The sequence below is a fragment of the Rhinoraja longicauda genome, chromosome 32, assembly GCF_053455715.1.
Source record: "Rhinoraja longicauda isolate Sanriku21f chromosome 32, sRhiLon1.1, whole genome shotgun sequence".
Classification (NCBI taxonomy): Eukaryota; Metazoa; Chordata; class Chondrichthyes; order Rajiformes; family Arhynchobatidae; genus Rhinoraja; species Rhinoraja longicauda.
Genome location: NC_135984.1, coordinates 22,798,876 through 22,818,855, shown reverse-complemented (window position 1 = coordinate 22,818,855; position 19,980 = coordinate 22,798,876). Strand labels below are relative to the sequence as shown.

The window sequence follows — 19,980 nt, the reverse complement described above, 5'->3', positions numbered from 1 at the left end:
TCCATGCAGTGTGATGATCTCTGTGCTGTGTCTAGGCTCTGACTAAACTGATTCTACCTGTGATCTCGCTGTACCAGCCCCTCATCAATGCTGTGATATTCTCGTTCATTAATATCACTAATCCCCTTCCTGTAATCCCAGCCTTCCTCTTCACCCAAGGAATATTTACTGCCCAACCCTGCCCTTTCTCGAGTCCTGTTCCTGTTATCACTACCTCATCGTGTTGTCCTCCAGCTATCAGTGCCTGTTGTTCTCCTACACATCGTACATTCACATTCATCCACAGTAAACCAAATTAGGTATGACTTCATTTCCTTTCCCACTGACTCCAGTAAAATTCTAACATTGACCTAATCTAGGGTGAAGTGCCATCTCTATTTCTTCCTGCTTTTACTTGACTTAATTTGATCTTACCATTTTTTCCTTCCTCTGACTCTGTTTGCTGATACATTCTTATGTTTGTAGCTGTGTCCCGTCCCACTCAGGTTCTCATTATTCAGTAATACAAATAGAAGTGGTCAGCAAAACAGGCATCAATATTTTCCTTATTTTAAAACCATGGACAAGGTCCATATTTCCTGTCCATGTTTACTTCCTGGTCGGTTTGCGTTTATGATTGTCATGTGTACTGAGGCACAGTGAAAAGGTTTGTTTCACATGCTATCCAATCAATCAGATAATATATATAGAAACAATCAAACAATTAAGTTCACCAGACAGAGCAAAGAGGAAGATACCGAGAACAGATTATAGTTTAGTTTATTGTCACGTGAATCAAGGTGCAGTGAAAAGATTTTTTGTTACATGGTATCCAGACAGCAAAAATCCAATACTATTACAATCAGGCTGTCCACAGTATACCGATACAGGATAAAGGGAATACCATTTAATGCGAGATAAAGTCCAGTAAAATCTGATTAAAGAATGTAAAAGGATCTCCATTGAGGTAGATGGTACACTAGCACTATCCTACACACTAGGGACAATTTACAATTTTGCCAAAGCCAATTAACCTACAAACCTGTGTAGGAAAGAACTGCAGGTGCTGGTTTAAATCGAAAGTAGACACAAAATGCTGGAGTAACTCAGCGGGACAGGCAGCATCTCTGGAGAGAAGGAATGTGTGACGGTTCGGATCAAAACCCTTCTTCAGACTCGACCCGAAACGTCACCCATTCCTTCTCTCCAGAGATGCTGCCTGTCCCACTGAGTTAATCCAGCATTTTGCGTCAAGCTACAAACCTGTATGTCTTGGTGGTGAGGGAGGAAATCGGAGCACCTGGAGAAAACCCACGTGGTTACAGGGAGAATGTGCAAACACTGTATAGGCAGCACCCACCCGTAGTCAGGATCGAACCCGGGTCTCTGGTGCTGTAAGGCAGCAACTCGACCACCGTGCCACCTCTTATCCTAGTGAGATACACAAAGATTTTACTACAAAGTATCTGCCACAAACAGGCAAAAATCTGTCATAAATTTCCATAAAACTACATGGAGGAATATAATAACATTTGCCTTCTTGTTACAGCTGTTGATGGCGGCCTGTCCAGCGAAGGCCTTTGGTTTCTGCGGAATTTCCGGGACGCGCTGAGCCCGTCTTCCTCGGCCTCGGTTCAGACGGAGGAAGCCATGCTCGTGATATCTCAGGAGGACCTGGTCTCCATCCACTCCTCTTCGCCCTCTGCCTGGTGGAAGCACCTGCCCTGCCTCGCCCGCCTGCTGAGATGCTGCTGCCGAGGCAGCTGGTGCAGGAAGGAAGAGGAGAGCTGACCCACCACCCACCCCCCCTCCCCAACCCCCCTCCCCAAACCCCCTCCCCGCTTGCACTGACCACCAGGCAACAGGCAGCTCCATCAGAAAGCAGGTCCAGAAGGTGGAGCAAGGGAGCGAGAGATGGGGAACGCCACCAACCTGGTGCTCGAAGTCCATTCACGAGAGGGAAGCTAAGGAAACCTTAAACAGACACTTCAACTTTCCTTGAATCTACAGTGAATGCAAAAAAATGTCCTCAAAGCCCAGCATGGATCAAGTGTCATTGAGTCATAGAGTCTTACAGCGTGGAAGCAGGTCCAACTTGCCCACACTGGCCAACATGCCCCATCTACAATAGCCTCACCAACCTACATTTGGCCATATCCCTCTTAACATGTCCTATCCATGTACCTGTGTAAATGTTTCTCAAACGTCGCGATAGTACCTGCCTCAACTACCTCCTCTGGCAGCTCGTTCCACACACCTACCATCCTTTGCGTGAAAAAGTTACACCTCGGGTTCCTATTAAATCTTTCCCCCCCTCACCATAAAAAGATGTCCTCTGGTTTCCATTCCCCGACTCTGGGCACGAGACTCTGTGCGTCTCCCCAATCTATTCCCCTCATGCTGCTTTTGTTGGATCTGGATGATCCATTGATTTCCTTTTCCTCTTTATCACAAGATAATCAGCATTTGTGATTGTACCAGTTTACAGTTGATAGCCATTGAGGCGAAAGGGAGTGTGATTGATGCATCCTATCGGGATAATGGTTCATTTTTGTAATAGTTTTACAGATGGGTACTAAAGGGCTGGAATTGAACACTGGCAACAGCATGATGCCGATGGCAATGGGGCGGTGAGACATGAAATGGGTGACCGTTTGTGCTGCCTTCTGCTTTGCCTTTGTCACCATCTGGACACTAACCCGCTATATTTCTGTCTTATTCTGATTCAAATTGCACCTTAGTTCAGTGCATCTCTGCCACAAATGTTAGGATGAAGATATATTAATTCAACTGGCTGAAGAAATGGTCAACAGGGATAGGAAGGCTGCAGAAGAGGCTGCAGAATGGTGAAACCATCTCCTCAAACAAAGGCAGCATCTGAATGGTAATTTGTGCAAACCACGGGAATTCTGAAGAAACAAGGAACCTCAGATGCTGGTTTACCAAAGAAAGACACAAAATGCTGGAGTAACTCAGCGGGTCAGGCAGCACATGGATAGGTGGGCACAGTGGCGCGGTGGTAGAGTTGCTGTCTTACTTCGCCCAGAGACCCTGGTTCGATCCTGACTACAGGTGCTATCTGTACAGAGTTTGTACGTTCTCCCACGTGGGTTTTCTCCGGGTGCTCCGCTTTCCTCCCATATTCCAAAGACATGCAGGTTTTTAGGTTAATTGGCTTCTCTACGTTGTCCCTAGTGTGTAGGATAAAACTAGTGTATGGATGATTGTTGGTCGGCATGGACTCGGTGGGCCAGAGGGCCTGTTTCCGTGCTGTATCTCTGAACTGAACTGAACTAAGGTGACGTTTCGGATCTCAACCCGAAACGTCACCTATCCATATTGTCCAGGGATGCTGCCTGATCCACTAAGTTACTCTGGCATTTTGTGTCCTTCATCAGGGATTCTGCTTTCATTTGGGTGGTGATTTTCTAATTGGGAACTTTAATTAATGAAGGTGAAGGGGGAAATGATTTCACCTTCAGGATTCTATGCAGAGGGAGCAAACATGAAGAGTTCCCCGCTCTGGATCTTGTACAGTAACTGTGAATAGATCAGCCATGGCCCTTTGGGATTAAGGGTTCAGATCCAAGTGTAAATCTGGATATCATCCCGGTGGCATTGTTGAAAAGATATTTTTTGTATATAAATCCCTGGATTAAGCACCACGTGTATTCTAAGAGCTGCACGATGAATGAGCTACAGCAGTCAGTGATGTGATGGTTGCAGCTTTGCCTTGGTTATAATGGTCATTATAATTAATATGTCAATACTCAGGTTTTCACCAACCAGCGCAATTGTGAACCCAAGTGCCTAACGGGGAATGGATTTACAAGCAGTCCTGCACCATGGCCACTGGATGGCAGCAGTGGGCACGTGCTGTACCATCCAGTGGCCAAAAATCAATGCAGTACAGGCACTCCCTGACTTACACAAACCCTGACTCGCGCAAACCATAATTCTGTACTCAGTCCCTAGTGCAATCAAGGAAGTTTATAATTTCCACAACACTGTACCGACACTGCAGTTCACATTGGAAACAAGCCAGCAATGGCGGAGGTGCTTACCCAGAAGGTCGTGCGTCGCGGAGAGTGCCCTGTTGGCCAGAGCAGGTGATTTCGACTTGAGTGAAATCTGACTCGCGTAAGGAGTTACGGAAAGTAGCCCTTGCGTAAGTCGGGGAGTGCCTGTATCAAAACCCCAAATGTTTAAAATGATTTTGCTTTGTTCCTCAGAGCCACGTTTACCTGGCATTCATTTGACCCTCCTGTTCACTGCAGCATCTCCTCTGTATAATCCATTGTACATTGGTGCTGACATGGTCTCGGCAAGGCCTTGTGGCTTCCAGGTGTCTGTAACATCCCCTAGGCACTGCCAGGAGCAACTCAGGAAAATCAGTGGAGGCATTAAAATGTCTTTCTTTAAATTCTATTTCAACACTATTATTTAAACATATTGCCCATGGGTCAATAAAGGGATAAAGTGTAGGAAGGAACTGCAGATGCTGGTTTACCCCAAAGATAGAGACAAAGTGCTGGAATAACTCAGCTGGTCAGGCAGCATCTCTGGAGAAAAGGAATAGGTGACGTTTCGGGTTGAGACCCTTCTTCAGACTGAGTTAAGGGAAAGGGAACGGAGAGATATAAAAAGGTACATTTAAAAAATGAATGAATGAAAGGTAATGATTTTTTTCTCTCTATGTATCTTTATTTCTCTTGTTTCCCTCTCCCCTGACTCTCGGTCTGAGGAAGGTTCCCAACCCGAAACGTCACTTATTCCATTTCTCCAGAGATGCTGCCTGATCTGCTGAGTTACTCCAGCAATTTAGCAACTAGCTTTGGTCAGCAAAGGCAGTTTCATTGATAACCAATAATTCACAAATCAGGTAAAGGAGAAGTCTGTTCACCTTCTGATTAGTGTAGGAAAGCAGTGTATTACAATGGGTAGATATGGATCTGCAGATGCTGAATTCCGAGCAAGACACAAAGTACTGGAGTAACTCAACGGCTCGGGAAGCATCTGTGGAGGGATTGGATAGGTGATGTTTTGGGTCAGGACCCTTCTTCAGATGAAATGTGTAGGAAGGCCCTGCAGATGCTGGTTTACACTGAAGATAGACACAAAATGCTGGAGTAACTCAAAAGGACAGGCAGTCTCTCTGGAGAAAAGGAATAGGTGACCTTTCGGGTCGAGACTCTTCTTCAGACTGAGAGTCAGGGGAGAGGAAAAGGAGAGATATGGAAGGGAAAGGTGTGAAAACGAGAAATCAAAGACTGCAACTTTGATCCTGGTTGGGCCCGAACTGAGAGGCCTGGAAACAGAGCTGGAAGTCACGTGGGACAAGATGGCAGCGAAGGCAAATGTTGAGGACATACAAGTGCCTGTGGTAGCGTGTGTGGGTCAGACCAGGGTCAAAGAGCAAGAGAGCAGCAGGAATCACAGAAGGGGAGCAGTGAGAGATCGTCTCTCAGAACTCCTATTGGAGAGAGGAGAACTTCTTCTGAGGAAGGGTCCCGAAACCAAACCATCACCTGGGTATTCCCTCCACAGTTGCTGCCTGACCTACTGAGTTATCTCAGTACTTTGTGTTTCACTCATAGTGGGGGGTATGTCTGGGCAAACAATATTAGGAGGGTGGAGCAATGGATATCAGGTAGTCCGTTGGGGACTGATGCATGAATGTGCCTAGAATTCACAATTCCTGTGCCCAGCCTCTTTATATTTTGGATATATTGCATATTTTAGACTGGAGAACATATATTCTATAACTGGGTGTAAAACTGACACAGGCACTCATGTTAAAAGTTTCTAAGCAAAAGATGGAAAGATGTTGTCAAAGACCAGTGGGCAACGAGGCAGAAAATTAGGGTTTCATAGGAAGAATAATGTGGGAGAAAGGAATAGGCTGAGGTGTGAACACGGAGAGGGGGGTTGGGGCAAAGCTGGGAAGTCAGAGAGTCATACAGTGTGGAAACAGGCCCTTTGGACCAACTTGCCCACACCGGCTAACATGCCCCAGCTACACTAGTCCTACCTGCCAGCATTTGGTCCATATCCCTCCAAACCTGTCCTATCCATGTACTGTTTCTTAAACGTTGGGATAGTCCCAGCCTCAACTACCTCGTCTGGCAGCTTCTTCCATACACCCACCACCCTATGTGTGAAATGGTTATCCCCTCAGATTCCTATTAAATCTTTTCCCCTTCACCTTGAACCTATGTCCTCTGGTCCTCAATTCACCTACTCTGGGCAAGATACTCTGTGCATCTACCCGATCTATTCCTCTCATGATCTTATACACCTCTATAAGGTCACCCCTCATCCCCTTGTGCTCCAAGGGATAGAATCCCAGCCTACTCAACCTCTGCCTGTAGCTCACACCCTCTAGTCCTGGCAACATCCTCGTAAATCTTCTCTGTACCCAGCTTGACAACATCTTTCAAGTACTTCAAGAGATGACAACAAAGACATACGCAGAGAACATGAAGAGATGGGATTCAACAGGTGATATGATGGAGAGAGATGGGTCACATTTATGGATAATTTAGCAAGGAGAGCATTCCAAGTAACAATGCAATGATCAGAGAGTGCTTTGCAGTTATAGAGTCATAGAGTTATACAACACTGACCCAAGCAGGTAAATGGGAGTGCCTTAGATGGGGCATCTTGATTGGCATGGGCAACTCATCAATGCCAATCAAGATGCCCCATCTCAGTCACTCCCATTTACCTGCATTTGGTCCATATCCCTTAGAAACCTTCCCATCCATGTTACTGTCCAAACGTCTTTTAATAGAGAGTTGATAGGCAGGGGACACTAAGGTGGGATTAGGCTGGATAGCTCTTTTTTGACCATCATTGACACTGTGGGCCAAATAAATAACCGTCCTGCCATAAATTCTCTCTGATTCAGAGGGTTGCAACACAAAGGGAAATGTACACGTGGAAACCAATTGGCAAACTGCTATTGAATTTATGAGCAATTTGCTGATGTAAAGTTTCAAAACACATCCCAAGTGCCATTGAAGACCCAAAACCCCCGCAAGTACTACAGAGATGTAGTTTAAGAAAATAACTGCAGATGCTGGTACAAATCGAAGGTATTTATTTCACAAAATGCTGGAGTAACTCAGCAGGTCAGGCAGCATCTCAGGAGAGAAGAAATGGGTGACGTTTCGGGTCGAGACCCTTCTTCAGACTGATGTCAGGGGGGCTCAGGATGTCTCCTGAGATGCTGCCTGACCTGCTGAGTTACTCCAGCATTTTGTGAAATAAATACAGAGATGTAGTTAATTGATGGTGGTTTCTGCTATTTGGCTAGCTGGCTACAAAAAAAAGGAAAATTCTTTATGCAAAAGATAGATATCCTCACTTCATTCCAGATTAAGATTATAGCCACCTTTGTTGTCAAGAAGTGCCAACCTTCCCCCTTCAGGTTTTTAATAGGATTGCTTTATATAAGGTGTGTAGCCATGGTTACGAGAACAAAGAGGCTGCAAGTCTTAAAATTCCTTGAGTCTGTGGGACGAACTGGTCAAAGCGGAGCGTGGCGTTTCTCCATGGAGCTATTTAAGTTTGCTGCATTAATGCTTAACCCTTTCAAGCCTTGGCTTTGCAGCACTAAATGTGATTTTTTTTTAAAGGAGCTGCTGATGCTGGTTTACACCAAAGATAGACGCAAAACGCTGAAGTAACTCAGCAGGTCAGGCAGCATCTCTGGAGAAAAATAGAAGTGATATGAATGTTGAATTCAATAACTGGCTTCTACAAGCACTCCTCTCCCCCCCCCCCCCCCCCACAATCTGTCTGAAGAAGGGTCCCCACCCGAGACATCACCCATCCATTTTCGCCAGAGATGCTTGCTGCCTGACCCACTGAGTTACTCCAGCATTCTTTGGCATTGCAGCAGTTGGCTGCATAGTCCTGGTTTAAGGTAAATTCAAACGCTGTGCTCCATTCGATTCTGGGCAGGAAGGAAAAATCACCCAGATTTCCAGCTCCGGGTTGCAGTTGCTTGTGAATGTCACTTTATGTCTCAGCTATGCAATTCGCATTCCACAGTCCATACGCCTGAATACCTGTATTGGCCTTTGTAAGGTTTTGACCAGAATGCCAGCGATTTAAAAAGCACATCTTCCTTCTGCAAAAAAAAAAAACGAATGAAATAACCACAAAGTGCCGCAAAAGTTCCAGTTTTGCATCCCAAGGTTGTTCCACAATTGTCAATGATTTTATTAAAGATTAAACTTGATAAGAAATACCCCTTAAAGGGGCAAGCACAAATCGCATGCACTCGTTCATTCCAAATGGAGGTGGAGATCCCATTTAGCCTGGACACAGGTCATTCTAGGATGCTCTCTCCAATGTTTTATTGACCAGTGAGTCAAACTTTAGCAATACGAGTCTTTTCTAAGTGGTAGTATTTTAACTTTATGTAAAATAAATGAATAAAGTTGAAAGTGGTTATATTTTACGGCAGTTGTGAGTGGTTCATTTGTTTATCGATCACTGTGTTGATTGAGGGTTTCAAGGCTGCGGGGAATTCAATGGCTGTCAACAGGTATTCATTGGAATTTTGAAGGATGAGAGGGGATCTTATGGAAACATATAACATTCTTAAGGGATTGGAGATGCTAGATGCAGGAAAAATGCTACCGATGTTGGGGGAGTCCAGAACCAGGGGTCACAGTTTAAGAATAAGGGGTAGGCCATTTAGGACTGAGATGAGGAAAATCTTTTTCACCGAGAGTTGTGAATCTGGGGAGTTCTCTGCCACAGAAGGCAGTGGAGACCAATTCACTGGATGTATTCAAGAGAGTTAGATTTAGCTCTTAGGGCTAACAGAATAAAAGGGATATGGGGAGAAAGCAGGAACGGGGTACTGATTTTGGATGATCATATTGAATGGCGGTGCTGGCTCAAAGTGCCAAATGGCCTACTCCTGCACCTATTTTCTATTACTATGTTTCTGACTGGTATCGCTGCCAGCATTGCCACAGGCTCTGGTGCTTGCCCACCTCCGCCAACCTGCCACATTGCCAACGAGTTTCTAATCCGCATCGCAGACTGAGCAAGGCCTCGCTTGGTCACCCAGCCATATTGGCGTCTTTGGAATGGCCTGCCTTGCAACTGTGCTACAGACCTGCCCTTCGCAGATGGCGCTGGAGAGTGGCGACTGGTTCATTACTTCCATTGTCACATTCAGTTCATTTCATAAGATCATAAGTAATAGGAGCAGAATTAGGCCATTTGGCCCATCAAGTCTACTGTACCATTCATTCATGGCCGATCTATCTCTCCCTCCTAACCCCATTCTCCTGCCTTCACCCCATAACCATTGACACTCGTCTTTCTTCCTCTCTTGTTCTTTCATTTATAGCTTTCCTTAAGGAAAATGTTCTTGGAATATCTTTGAACGGCAAGGCTGGTATTTGCTATCCTCTGGTGTTGCAGAACAGCCCTCCTGAACCATTGAGCTAGTTGATGGTGGATGTCCCTATAGTGGTCCTCAGTCAGCGATCTGTGACAATATGTTTTGAGGTCTGAACAAAAGATGAATTTGGAGGTGCAAATGTTCCAGCTGCTGACTGTGTCCTTCCATGTGTAGAAGACACAGCTAGCATGCAGATATGCCACAGCGTGTCTTTCCCCCAATCTATCCTACCATCCTGTTCAATTGATTTAGTAATGCATCCTTAAACATAAAAGATAAATAAATAAGGTCACTGCCTATAAGAGTTTTGTATGCAATGTGTGGGGAATTTCAGCACCATTGTATTGGGCATTTCAGAACATGAACTTACCTTTATTCAATATGAATTTGACATATTCATACTTCAGACAGTTACTGTGGCAAATAAAATTTCACAATGCTCTTACAAAATATACTCTTCTGAATTTTGAATAAGGCACATTGATGGGCTGCATTTCCTATCCCCCAATCCATTCTATTCATGATTGCTAATACAGAATACCAAAAAACTGGCTTGTCGTGTAATCTGACTTGACGTTGGGCCATGTGATTCCAGATTGTATTCTCAACCCACGGGTTGACTGCCCTGGGAAGTGTAATGTTGAGAGAGGTCAATGTGTCCTCAAGACAAGATGTTAGGTTAAACCAAAACACCTTTTGCTCTTCTGACTCAGGTGGATGTTAAAGGTCCAATGGAACTATAAAAAGGAAAGCAGAGAGCTTGACTTTCTGTCTTAGTGTCGAATAGCATACGAGTTTGACAGCACTGGGCCTGTACTCGCTGGAGTTTAGAAGAATGAGGGGGGGGGGGGGGGGGCTCATTGAAACGTACAGATTAGTGAAAGGCTTGGATAGAGAGGATGTGGAGAGGATGATCCCACTAGTGGAAGAGTCTAGGACTAGAGGTTACAGCCTCAGAATTAAAGGACGTTCCTTGAGGAAGTTGAGGGGGAATTTCTTTAGAGGATGGTGAATCCGTGGAGTTCTTTGGCACGGAAAGCTGTGCAGGCCAAGTTAATTGAGATTTTTAAGGCAGAGATAGATAGATTCTTGATTAGTACCTGTGTCAGGGGTTATGGGGAGAAGGCAGGAGAATGGGGTTAGGAGGGAGAGTTCGATCAGCCATGATTGAATGGCGGAGGAGGCTTGATGGGTCAAATAGCCTAATTCTGCTCCTATCACATGACCTTATGACCTCATAAGGTACTCATTTTCTATCTCCCAATTTTAACGTTTAGTGAAATTAAGGACTGTGATAAATATTGCAAGGCATTTAATACTAATTGTCAACTTGTTATCTATGTTTTACTATCAAAGCAGGTCAAAATATATCCCCTTGCATTCAACAAAATGCCAAGAGATTTTAACCTAACTGTCTCAATAGATACCTACTTTCATTTGTGACAAAGTAATAAATCAAACACAATAAAATGTTATCAATCCAAACGGATCTCATTTTTAATAACCACTCCTTTGAGGGGTTGGGAATAAGTTTATGTAAATTGTTGGAGCAGAATTAGGCCATTCGGCTCATCAAGTCTACTCCATCATGGCTGATCTATCTTTCCTTCTCAGTCCAATCCTCATGCCTCTCTCCTGGCACCCATACTAGTCAATCTATATCAATATTTCAATCTCCACCTTAAAAGTATCCATTGACTTGGCCTCCACAGCCTTCTGTGGCAATGAATTCCAAAGATTCACCACCGTCTGATAAATAATTTTTTCCTCATCTCCTTTCTAAAGGTACGTCCTTTGATTTTGAGGTTATGGCCTCTGGTCCTAGACTCCCCCACCAGTGGAAGCATCCTCTCTGCCATGCCATGTAGATACACCAGCCAGGAATCAAGGCTTGAATGTGACATTTTCTTTATGCAATCCGAAATAAAGATTTAAAATAAATATTTGAGACTGCGGAATGTGAATCTGCAATAAACCTTTATTGATATTTTTGTCACAGTTTCTTGTCAATTCTCCCTAAATTAGGAGAATAATTAAATCTAAATTACTGGCACCTGCATGCCCCACAATGATGGCTAAACCATTGAAATATTAACCTGAAACAAAATGTTCTATCCAGGTACCAAATGAAGAACAGGTTGTGTTTGATTAGTGGTTAGTCCTTACTACGGGAATCTAAGCAATATAAGGGCTTCTCATTTTCTAAAGCAAGCATTAAACTTGGATTACATCAAGTCCACTCACACAGTTCCATTGCGTGCCAATAGGGGTTGAGATTATATGAGGGAGGGAGGAACAAGAGCAGGAATGAGATTCATATCAACATTTCTGACAGACCACACCTCTATGATGCAGTCAGCATGTAAATAGATTTTAAATAAATGACACTAAATCATTTACTGAGATAATCATTCACTGGTTGGGACAGAGAACATAAGAGTACAGGAACAGGTATAGTTCATTCAGCTTCTCAAGCCTGTTTTACCATTTATTTACATTATGTCTAAACTCTATCTGAACTCCATTTACCCACAGTGGCCCCATCTTATTTAATGTCCGAACAATCATCTAAAACTTTCAAGCTTTCTAATGACCTAACCTTAAAACTGACTTCTGCTTCCGTTTAAAAGTTGAAGCCATAGGAATGGTCAGGTGAAAATAACGTCATCTGGTCCATATACATTCACGATCTGCTGTCCAAGAATAAAAACTTAAACCGAGATGTTGATTTGTTACTCAGAGCTAACAGCATCCAGATGAGGCACACTAGAAGTGCCTCTGAAATATGAAATAATTGAAATGTGAAATAAAAAGATAAAATACTGGAAACACCCAGCAGGTCAGACAGCATCTGTGGAAAGAGAGACTCCGAAGAAGGGTCCCGACCCGAAATGTCACCTGTTCTCCAGAGATGTTGCCTGACCCATTGAGTTACTTCAGCACTTTTGTGTCCTTTTTTGGTGAACCAGCATCAGCGTTTGGTAAGTTTTGTGTCCACAAGAGAGAAACAAGTTAGTTTCGGTAACAGAGAAGATGGGGCAATAGCCAGAACTAAAGGGACTTTCATGTTAGGGTGAGACTGGATGACTTAATCTGCTTTTAAGTGCCCTTTAACTGTAACAACAGCTCATCCAGTCTCACCCTCTCGGTGAAATTCCTTTGGTCCACCCATCTCCTACCTCCACCCTCCCAGCCACCTGAACTAACGTTTTTCTCTTTGTGTAGGACGGAACTGCAAATGCTGTTTTAAACCGAAGATAGACACAAAAAGCTGGAGTAACTCAGCGGGTCAGACAACATCTTTAGAGGAAAGGAATAGGCGAAGTTTCGGGTCGAGACCCTTCTTCAGTCTGAGAGTCAGGGGAAAGGGAAAAGAGAGATATAGAATAATAGAATGAAAGATATGCAAAAAAGTAGTGATGATAAAGGAAACAGGCTGTTATTAGCTGTGTGCTAGGTGAAAACGAGTACAGACAATGAGACCCAATTCTAGTGAAGGGCCTTGACCTGAAAAAGATAAGTAGAAACAAAGAACTGCAGAACAAGATTTATACCAAAGATGGACACAAAATGCTGGGGAAACTCAGTGGGTCAGGCAGCATCTCTGGGGAAAAAAGACAGGTGACGTTTCGGGTCGTCTGAAGAAGGGTCCCCACCCGAAATGTCACCTATCCATGTTTTCCAGAGATGCTGCCTGACTTGCTGAGTTACACCAGCAGCTTGTGTCTGGATTCTGAGAAGATAAGTGTTCTCCTTGCTGCGTGTACTGACTGCCCTGTTGAATGTTTCACTTTGTGCATTTACTGCCAGAGACACCAATGGTTAGCTACAATACTCAGATACATTGCTCTCCATTAACACAAGCTGTAAAGTAAAACTGCTGAATGCTCCCCACCCACTTTCCTTGAAGGGTTGGGGTGATGGAAATCCCAAAGTGAGTGTGTGACTGGACTGTTAAAGGATCGAAATGCAGTATTGTGACAAGTGTTTTGACTGTGGATGGGCAAATGCACAGGATGCTCTGAGATGGATATGAATGGAATGATGATGGAATTTTGTCAAAAAGGGAACTGATTGTGGCATGAAGGTCAATTACTAAATATTCTAGGGATTGGGAATAGATATTTATATTTGGACACTGTTCTGAAGAATCAAACATACTGAATTCCATTATTGACACAATAGTGTCAAGATAATATTAGGCAAGCATACCATGCATTTTGGACTGATTCAAATATGTATGTTAAAATAAAATTCTAAATGAAGGATTGAATGGTAAAAGACAAAATGTCTGCTCCTAATCTATGCATAAACACCAGGGGTTGTTTACCAATAACTGCAAACAAATCCATGCACCCTTTCGATGTGTATTAACTCAAATGAGGGCTGTAAATTATTTATGGCTCAAAGAAATGCAAACATCCCAAAAATTATTATGGTTTTGTCGACAATCAGACTGAATATTGTAAGGAAATGATAGGGGAAGATTAAGGAGCAAAAGATCAAGTCCTGAGTTCTCTATGGTCTCAGGCCAAGGATTCTGGATCTCCAGGTCTGGGAATTACAGAGGATAGCTTGGAATGGAAGAGAACTAGGACAGGTTGGAATCTGTAGAAGGTTGGCATTCGTAGATGACATAGGACTTGCCTGAACACCAGTGAAAGATTTTTTTCTGTACGACGGAAACACCAGTGAGACTATGACAGTAGGAGGGGAAGGCATGATGGTGTAAATCAGTGTTAAAGTTACAGTTGTAAGCTGATTCATTCCTTGGAAACTGATAAGAGGAGAAACATTTTCTTGTTCATCATGACTGCTGTTCAATAAAGAAGGATAAGAGGAAGAATATCAGCAATGTTTTGTTCGAGTTCGGTACAGAAATTGCCTGGAGTTGTGTTCTGGGACTGCATTACGGTCTTCCATCTCACTGACCATATTATCTGTGGAAACTGTGTTTTTAGAAATTAGTAGAACCTAGCTAATTTATGACAACAACTAGTGCTGAAATTGAAAACTATTTGGCTAAAGTTGTATTCAATGAAGTCCATTTCCTGATTGTCTCTTCCCTCTCCCTGAGGTGCTGAGATACAGATCATTTACTAGCAGCACTCCAGCACCTCACCAAAATGGACGTTTTCCGTGTGGGAGTCCAGACCATGGTAGAAGACTATGATGACTGCAGGAAGCATCTCAGGCAAGCTGAATTCCCACACGAACATGATGTGAAGATGCATGCACTTTATTTGATCAGGGAGTTGGTGGATATTTATCAGGTGTCACCAACAACAGTCAACCAGAAATCATTTTTAATGCATACTCTTGATTTTCATATGGAATAATCAATAGAATAATCAATGGGATGTGGCGGTTCCCAAGGGTCGGGCCATACCACTACCGACCCCTCGGCACGGGAATGGACCAGGGAGATGGCCCTTTGCTACAGATATAAAGGACGAGGTTTTGGGCGCGATGCCATTCCAGCAGACTTGACCGGTCTGACAACCGTAATGAAATCAAACCTCCCGAAATACCTGGCTCCTCGCCTTTATTTCGGGCCTTTTTCGACGCGCCACAGGGATATGTTACTAAAGCCTGAAGTGTAAAAGTGATCAATCTGATGCCTTGTTTTTGACTGGGTTGAGTCCAACTCTGGAGTAACCAAACACAACCATCACATCATTGCCCGAGCCGTCGCTTGCTTTCTCGTACACTGATTATATAATTATTTTTTTTAGATTATCCTTTCTCTTTGAAATCTCTCTAAACAACTTGCCTTAAAGAACCATCCCCAGCTGAATTGTCCTCGAAGAAGTCACCACAAGGGTGGGAATGAATTATTTTAGCTTCCGGAGACCAGAAGATATGCAATTGCCACTAATGACTGAAGTGATGGCTCAGGTCCTTGAAAGAGTGTCGCTATCCAAGTTAGGCTACAATCAATTACTTTGCCTACTGGAAAATAGATCAATACTTGCACATTGACCTTTCTTCAAGCATGTATATATGTGCTGAAGATGGCATCAAAACAGATGGTATCAACGCAAATCAATACATGTTCATATGCATCCTTTAGTGGGGTAAAACTTGCTCCCCATTCCCACATACAACCTAAGGCCAATTATTGTGTCGTCAGCTAACATCTGTCAGGTCAGAACAGAACATCAGTACTGGCATCATTTTCATATAGGTGGATCAGGGCCACATCTGGTAGAATATGTACCTAATATAAGAGGAGAGGCTACTTTAGAGCAGGGTTTATGAAAGCTGTCTGCAGAGAAACAGCAATCATTTCCTACCCATGTGCTTATACACCTTTAGTTCCTGCTGCCTTATTACCCAGTGGGTAGTTAAAGAGTTCACATGAGAAATAATTCAATTTAGATTTTTAAAATGTAATATTACATAATTATGCCATTAAATGTAACTTGCACCTCAAGCGCACAATGTCCAAAACTGAGCAGTTCCACTGCCTACCCAATACAACACAGCCACTGTTTGAGATGAAGTTCATTGGTGGGTATTTTTTATACATTTGATACCAGGAGATCACACTGGTGGGAGCAAAGGCTTAAATATTGTACATTAGTTAAGACAGAGTTACCAGCATTACATATACAGTCAGATAAAGCAGTTATTAGGGGTGAGGGGGCAGAATCTTGGACGTGTTCCAGGCTTTGATATTGATATATGTCTGCACCTACAATATATTTTATGTCTGTGAAGGAAGATACAAAATCTTTTAAGCATTAATTTTCTTCCATATTAGCCTCATCTTGCTCCATGATCATATGGACTCCTGTTGGCCGAACAACGCAGTTGGCACTTCTCTGGTGTGCTGGCGAGCTGGGGGATCTGCTTGGTGACTTCTGCAGTCTGGTAGAGCCGGGAGATCGGACAGGAGATCTGCTATATCGCCTGGGTGACTGCCCACCTTCTCTTCGGGATCTTGTTGGAGATATGGAGGGAACGATGAATCCAGCTTGATCCGATGCTTTCTTGGCATCGATGTGGGAGTCTTCCTCGGCTTCTGGAGAATCCTGGAAAAGACAACGGCCGAATGAGATAATTTTTATCAGGGCGCATTATAGTTTGGTTTGGCAACAGCTCTGCCCAAGACTGCAAGAAATTGCAGACGAGTTCATCACACAAACTAGTTTCCCCACATCAACTCCATCTACACTTCAAGATTTCAAGACTTCAAGATCAATTTATTGTCACATGTACCAATTAAGGAGACAAATTGCATCACCGTCGAGGTAAAAGATTGAAAAATGTTTGCCCCAATTCCCGCCCCCACCACCCACATAAAACGAACCGAAACACTAAAACATACTTTTAACACAAACTTAAAATAATAAAAACAGTAGAAAGGACAGGCAGACTGTTGGCGAGGCAGCCACTGTGGTGGCGCCACCCGATGGAGGCGCCACTTCACGATGCATCGAGAAAGCAACCAACACAATCAAGGATAATTCACTACATATTCATTCTCTCTTCTCCACTCTCCCATTGGGCAGAAGATAGAACAGCTTGAAAGCAAGTCCCACCAGATTCAAGAACAACTTATTTGCGGCTGATATCAAACTCTCATATACTAGAATTTCCCATTTTCCAGACTACTGAACAGCCTTTGTAATATAAGGGTTCAATTCCGATCTCCCAACCTAACTCGCTGTGGCCTTTGCACTTTTTTTTAGCAGCACTTTATCTGTAACAGTAATGCTATAATGCTGTTACACTAGATTCTGCACTCTGGAGTTTTTCTCTAAGCACTGCCTGTGGTACTTGTTTAGGGGTTAATTGTACACAGGTATAGATTGGTTTGAATGCAAATAAAGTTTTTCACTGTATCTCGATAGACATGACAATAATTATGACCTATAGCTATAATCATGAATATAATCATTACTCCAGAGCTCCTGTAAGTTAGCTAGGCTGATCCTTTCATGGTATATTGAATGTATCCTGTCTCAAAGGCTAGAGGTTTAGCATTGGCACATGGATCAAGGTATAAGGCAAAGCTCTTCTTTGAGTGCTATCCAATGAAATCAGATAATTCTCTCCATGAATACAATCAAGCCAAACTCAAGTACAAAAGTTAGAGCGAAGTGAAAGATATCAAAATGAAGAATATAGTTTTTCAGCATTGTAGTGTAACAGTTCCTGAGAAAATAGGCCAATGCACGCAATTAGGTAGATTGGAAAATCAGGATTATACCCCTGCTAATGGAAGAATTGTTCAGAAGTCTGATAACAGAGAGGAAGAAGCTGTTCCAGAATTTGGTCTGGAGATTCAAGCTCTGTATCTTCTGCCTGATGGGAGTGGGGAGAAGGAGGAATGAGAAAGAACTTTGATTATGTTGGCTGCTTTCCCGAGGCAGTGTGAAGTGTAGATAGTGTCAGTGGTGGGGAGACTGTTATGTGTGATGGACTGGGCTACATCCACAACTCCTTGCAATTTCTTTCGGTCTTGGGCAAAGCTGTTGCCAAACCAAGCGTCGATACAACCTAGGGTGATGCTTTCTCTGGTGTATTTGTAGAAATTTGCAAGAGTCATTAGAGACATGCCAGTGAGAGGAATGCTTTAGACTTTATGAAGATATAAATCGTCCGGTCAAAGAAGTGGCAAATGGAATTTAACCCTCATGAAACAAGTGATGAAATGCACTGGGGAGGTCAAGAGTCAACAGTCATGACTGTTTAATTGGCAAATGTACAGACAATGGAACACCAAATCCAACTTGCTGCAATTTAACAGGTTCATAAACACAATACACACAGGTAAATATATAATAACCAAAAATACCCTCTAAAAGGGCAAGGGAATATATATATAGTAATTAAAAGGATACTGAGAGTTGTAAAGGAACAAAGGGACCTTGCAGTCCATAGAGGCTTAAAGGCGGCAAGTCTGGACAATAAGATGATTGCAAAGAATAATGGGATGTATTTATTAGCAAAGGCTCAGAATAAATGAGCAAACAGATGATGATAACATTGTATACAATATTAGTTAGATCATGGTTGGGTGTTGAGTTCTGGTCATCACATTGCAGGAAAGAGGCGATTGCACTGGAGAAGATGCAGAGAAGATTAAAAAGAAACGTGGTTAGCCAAGAGGAGACAAAGGGAAAGATAATGTAGGTGAATATGATTATGAAGTGCTAAGACAGAGAAAACAGGAAGGACCTATGGACCACAACCTAGAGGGCTTAAAGGATTAGAGGGAAGATTAGCAAAATATAAAGGTAGATAAGGCAGAAACCCTTTCTTATATTTAACCATGGGCATGGATGTGGATGTGATGAGCTGTGACCTGCAGCGTTATGAACCTGGTGTGAAAGATGGAATTATGTTGGGTAGCTCTTTTATTTTAAACTAGCTGAAAAGCATCCTGTGTATAAGTTTTCGATAATTCAGTGAAACCATCAATTATATTTTTAACAATAGACAATAGGTGCAGGAGTATGCCATTCGGCCCTTCGGGCCAGCACCGACATTCACTGAGGTCATGGCTGATCATCCACAATCAGTACGCATGTACACAATCAATAACGCATGTTATTATTTTCTAAAGCTGTGTTATATGCAGGTGTTTCTAAATACAGCGAGTTTATTACAGTTCTGCAGTCGCTGATGTGCCACTGAGCAGTTGAAATACTTGTAGCGCTGGAGACAAGGTGCTGCCTCTCTTACCTTTTCTTTGATTACATATAATCCCTTGGGGTTCCTTCGCTCACGTTTGTGCTCTGCTCCTTTTGGTAGCAGCGCTACTGAGAAAAGAATAGGATAAAATCATTAACAAGGTGCCGCTAACTACCAATCGTTAACAAGGTGCTGCTAACTAGTTCGAGATCCAACATTCACTCTCTATGAATTCTCTCTCAGTCCGAAGAAGGGTCTCGACCCGAAACGTCACCCATTCCTTCTCTCCCGAGATGCTGCCTGACCTGCTGAGTTACTCCAGCATTTTGTGAATAATTTGCTCTCTATGAATTCCATAACTCATGGTATCCCCTGAAGGAAATCTCATTTGTTTTCTTAAGGTTCATGGAGACCTCATTCATGCAGTTGCCCTGTCCACCATATTGTGATCAAACATGTTCCTCATTTTAGCAGTCAACATTGCTGTTTCAGGTAATTTTCTCTTCATTTAGGTTTTTGGTATTTCCATCACTAATTTTAAAAAAATGTTCAGCCAATAAAGATTAAACTAATTTGCCCACGGTTACTCAGATGAGCCCTTTCGGAAGTTACTATCATACTGGCCATTACCTTTCTCAACAGTCCCTAAAGTACATAATGCTATGTGCCAGAAAAATCCATTAATGGATCACTATCTGTTAAAGAACTTCTTTATTTCCTTTTAGATTCATATATTTTCACAGAAGAACTCATTTGTTTTCAATGTTCTAACTTTACTTTAAGCTTTGTAATACTCTACTCCTAACACTAGATGACAGCTGAGCCTTTTTAAATTGGAATCAAGCACATCAAGATGGGAGGGAATTTGGGAAGAAATTGAGGACTAAATTAGATAGGCCTCAAAACTGCACATTAGGTAAAAGGTG

At 42.9% G+C, this 19,980-nt stretch overlaps 2 protein-coding genes across 4 annotated transcripts in view; one reads left to right on the top strand and one right to left on the bottom strand.

The window, feature by feature from the left end:
* LOC144608723 (arginyl-tRNA--protein transferase 1-like) overlaps nt 1-8,430 on the top strand; it is a 90,846-nt gene extending 82,416 nt beyond the window's left edge. The window contains exon 12 of the mRNA XM_078426754.1: nt 1,529-8,430. Within this exon, the coding sequence (XP_078282880.1) occupies nt 1,529-1,770 (242 nt within the window). The 3' untranslated portion in view covers nt 1,771-8,430. The remainder of the gene's footprint in view (nt 1-1,528) is intronic.
* Nucleotides 8,431-11,379: 2,949 nt separating this feature from the next.
* The window catches only part of LOC144608581 (hepatic and glial cell adhesion molecule-like), a 57,849-nt gene continuing 49,248 nt past the window's right edge, over nt 11,380-19,980 (bottom strand). For 2 of the 3 annotated variants that reach the window (XM_078426514.1, XM_078426516.1), the window contains exons 6-7: nt 19,106-19,182; nt 11,380-16,446 (exon numbers count right to left, since the gene is read on the bottom strand). In XM_078426514.1, the coding sequence (XP_078282640.1) occupies nt 16,156-16,446; nt 19,106-19,182 (368 nt within the window). In that variant the 3' untranslated portion in view covers nt 11,380-16,155. The remainder of the gene's footprint in view (nt 16,447-19,105; nt 19,183-19,980) is intronic. The other variant, XM_078426515.1, reaches the window with a different exon arrangement.